At 34.8% G+C, this 2376-nt stretch overlaps 1 protein-coding gene across 2 annotated transcripts in view; it reads right to left on the reverse strand.

Annotated features, from left to right (window-relative positions):
- The window catches only part of vwa5b1 (von Willebrand factor A domain containing 5B1), a 77706-nt gene that overhangs the window by 39647 nt on the left and 35683 nt on the right, over window positions 1-2376 (reverse strand). For both annotated transcript variants that reach the window (XM_014031608.1, XM_014031607.1), the window contains exon 9: window positions 470-580. In XM_014031608.1, coding sequence (XP_013887062.1) covers window positions 470-580 — 111 coding nt within the window. The remainder of the gene's footprint in view (window positions 1-469; window positions 581-2376) is intronic.

The following is a 2376-nucleotide window of genomic DNA, read 5'->3' on the forward strand; positions in this document are numbered from 1 at the left end:
CAAATGTAGAGCACAATTTCATCATTGTGTGGAAACATACACTGATGACAAATAAAGCACCTTCACCTTCACCTTTTGCCCTTCCTACACAGCCCCTCCCCATTTACCTGGGTTTGGACCAGCACAAGAGATACACTGGCTTGCGCTCCCTGATGGCTTTTTTTCCAATTTATAAGTATTTACAATATCAGTACTGTGAGGGATTACAATACACTGCACCTGTTGTGCACAAACAGTATWTCAAAGGGACTTATGTATTTATGATATATTATGTACCCATAYTGGCCTCAGCACCACAGCTGTAACATAAAAAGTACTGTGAGCATCATAATGACAGAACTGGATTCCTCACAGCTCATGTGACTGYTTCTTCTCACATGTTCAACATGTAATSTCTGTGAATCCAGGTCTGAGCTGTTCTCATGACAGTACACTTTATGTAAAGGTGTTATTATACAGAGCTGCTTACCTCTTCATAGTTCTGGCTGGTTGTAAAAAGTGATTTGAAGGTAGATCCAAATCCAACGATGTTGAAGAGGCAGCCAGGCACCAGGCTCTTCAGAATGACCACCATGGCATCCTGAGAAGAAGGCCGGCTGCAGATTCATCTGTCATTACTGAACTGTGAGCGTCAGCRCATGCTATCATCTGCACCAATCACTGCCTCTTCAGCGGCACGGGGGCAGCATCTAACAGCAGACCACTTATTTCCACTTCTATCTGGGCGAGCAGCAYCGCATCAAACATCACCATTTAGAAGAAAATGACTGCTCACATGCATCAGGAATGAAAGAAGAAAAACCTAACTACAGAGAAGTGTTCTAGTTTTACAGAAGGATTCCGCGAAAGCTCTAAGTAAACAGTGGTTCTATCCACATCCTGCTCAGACTGGCCTTAAGCCCACACATCCAATAAAAGCTCAGGTATGTGTCTCAGAACAGCAGCCAGCATCACCAACCAGAATCAAACACAAGCAGACAAACAACATCTAAAACCTTTGAAATCTTCCAGCCTTCACTGTGCGGAAGTATGGAACATGTCATAGGCCATAAAAGCAATGATTTATCAGATCAATGACCCTGTGTACATGGCCTTCCTGCTGTTCCACAACAACAACTTCAACTTCATTTTCATCAACATCAACAACATCACCAGGCTGCAGTAAGAGTCAGAAGATCAAAACATTTCAGTCTGTAAGCGTCTTTCTCTGACTTCCCTTTAGTTTCTGAAAACCTGTATGAATCACATAAATGATGCAGATCATAAAACATTTAACAAAACAGTTAGAATTGAGTTATAAAAGAGTTATCATGCATGGTAATGAACTCTAATGAGCTATGAGTTATAAGTTATAGCACTTATAATAATATATCTAATAATATATTAGATATAATGAGCTATAAATGAATTTAGTTAAAAATAGGTGTAATAAGGTATAAATGAATTATGAGTTATGTGTTATATTGAGTTAGAAATGAGTTATAATGAGTAATATTAGGTTATAAATAAGCTATGAGTTATGACATGTAAATAAGTTATCATAAGTTATAAATGAGTTATAATGTTTTACTGAGTAATATTGATCTAAGAATTATAAATAAGTTATAAAATGTAATGAGTTATAATGAGCTTTAAATGAGTCATAGGTTTTAATGAGATCTAATTGGAGATCACATAAATAATCTAAAAGTAAAAATAGATCAATTGCAGTATAAAGCTCGAGAGTTATTTAATGACAAATCTCTATATATGTTGTATAATGCAATAATAGTTCCACACATCATATATTGTATTGAAATGTGGGGAAAAGCATGTAAAACGATAATAAACCCCATTTTTATTTTGCAGAAAAGAGCAATAAGAGTTATTACTAGAAAACACTACAGTCACYCATCAAATATATTGTTTTGTCAACTGGAATTATTAAAATTTCAGGAGTTGGTTGGTTACAGTTTTCTACAGCTTATGTTTAAGGCTCATAAAAACATGCTACCTTTGAATATACAGTTAAATTTTGTTAGTTCTTATAATTTAAAGGGAAATGAAATATTTGTGAAGCACAGATATCGAACAAGTTTGAGGGAACGGTTTATGTCGATACAGGGAGTGAAATTATGGAATGATCTGGAGAGTGATGTTAGAAATGCTGGATCATTGTTTGTGTTTAAAAGAATGATTAAACGTGGTTTATTGAACAAATATAAATTAGAATAATGGCTATTTATGTAAGTTTTATTTGTTGTTGTTTCTGTTTTGCTGTATTTTTGTAACTAGAAGATTGTTAATATTTTTTCTTCTTTTTTTCTTTGTAAAAAGGGGCAGATATAAGATTTTTTCTTCATTCTGCTGCCTTTCATTTTATTTTGTGATATAAGT

Source organism: Austrofundulus limnaeus, unplaced genomic scaffold (genome assembly GCF_001266775.1).
Source record: "Austrofundulus limnaeus strain Quisiro unplaced genomic scaffold, Austrofundulus_limnaeus-1.0 Scaffold1281, whole genome shotgun sequence".
NCBI classification, from domain to species: Eukaryota; Metazoa; Chordata; class Actinopteri; order Cyprinodontiformes; family Rivulidae; genus Austrofundulus; species Austrofundulus limnaeus.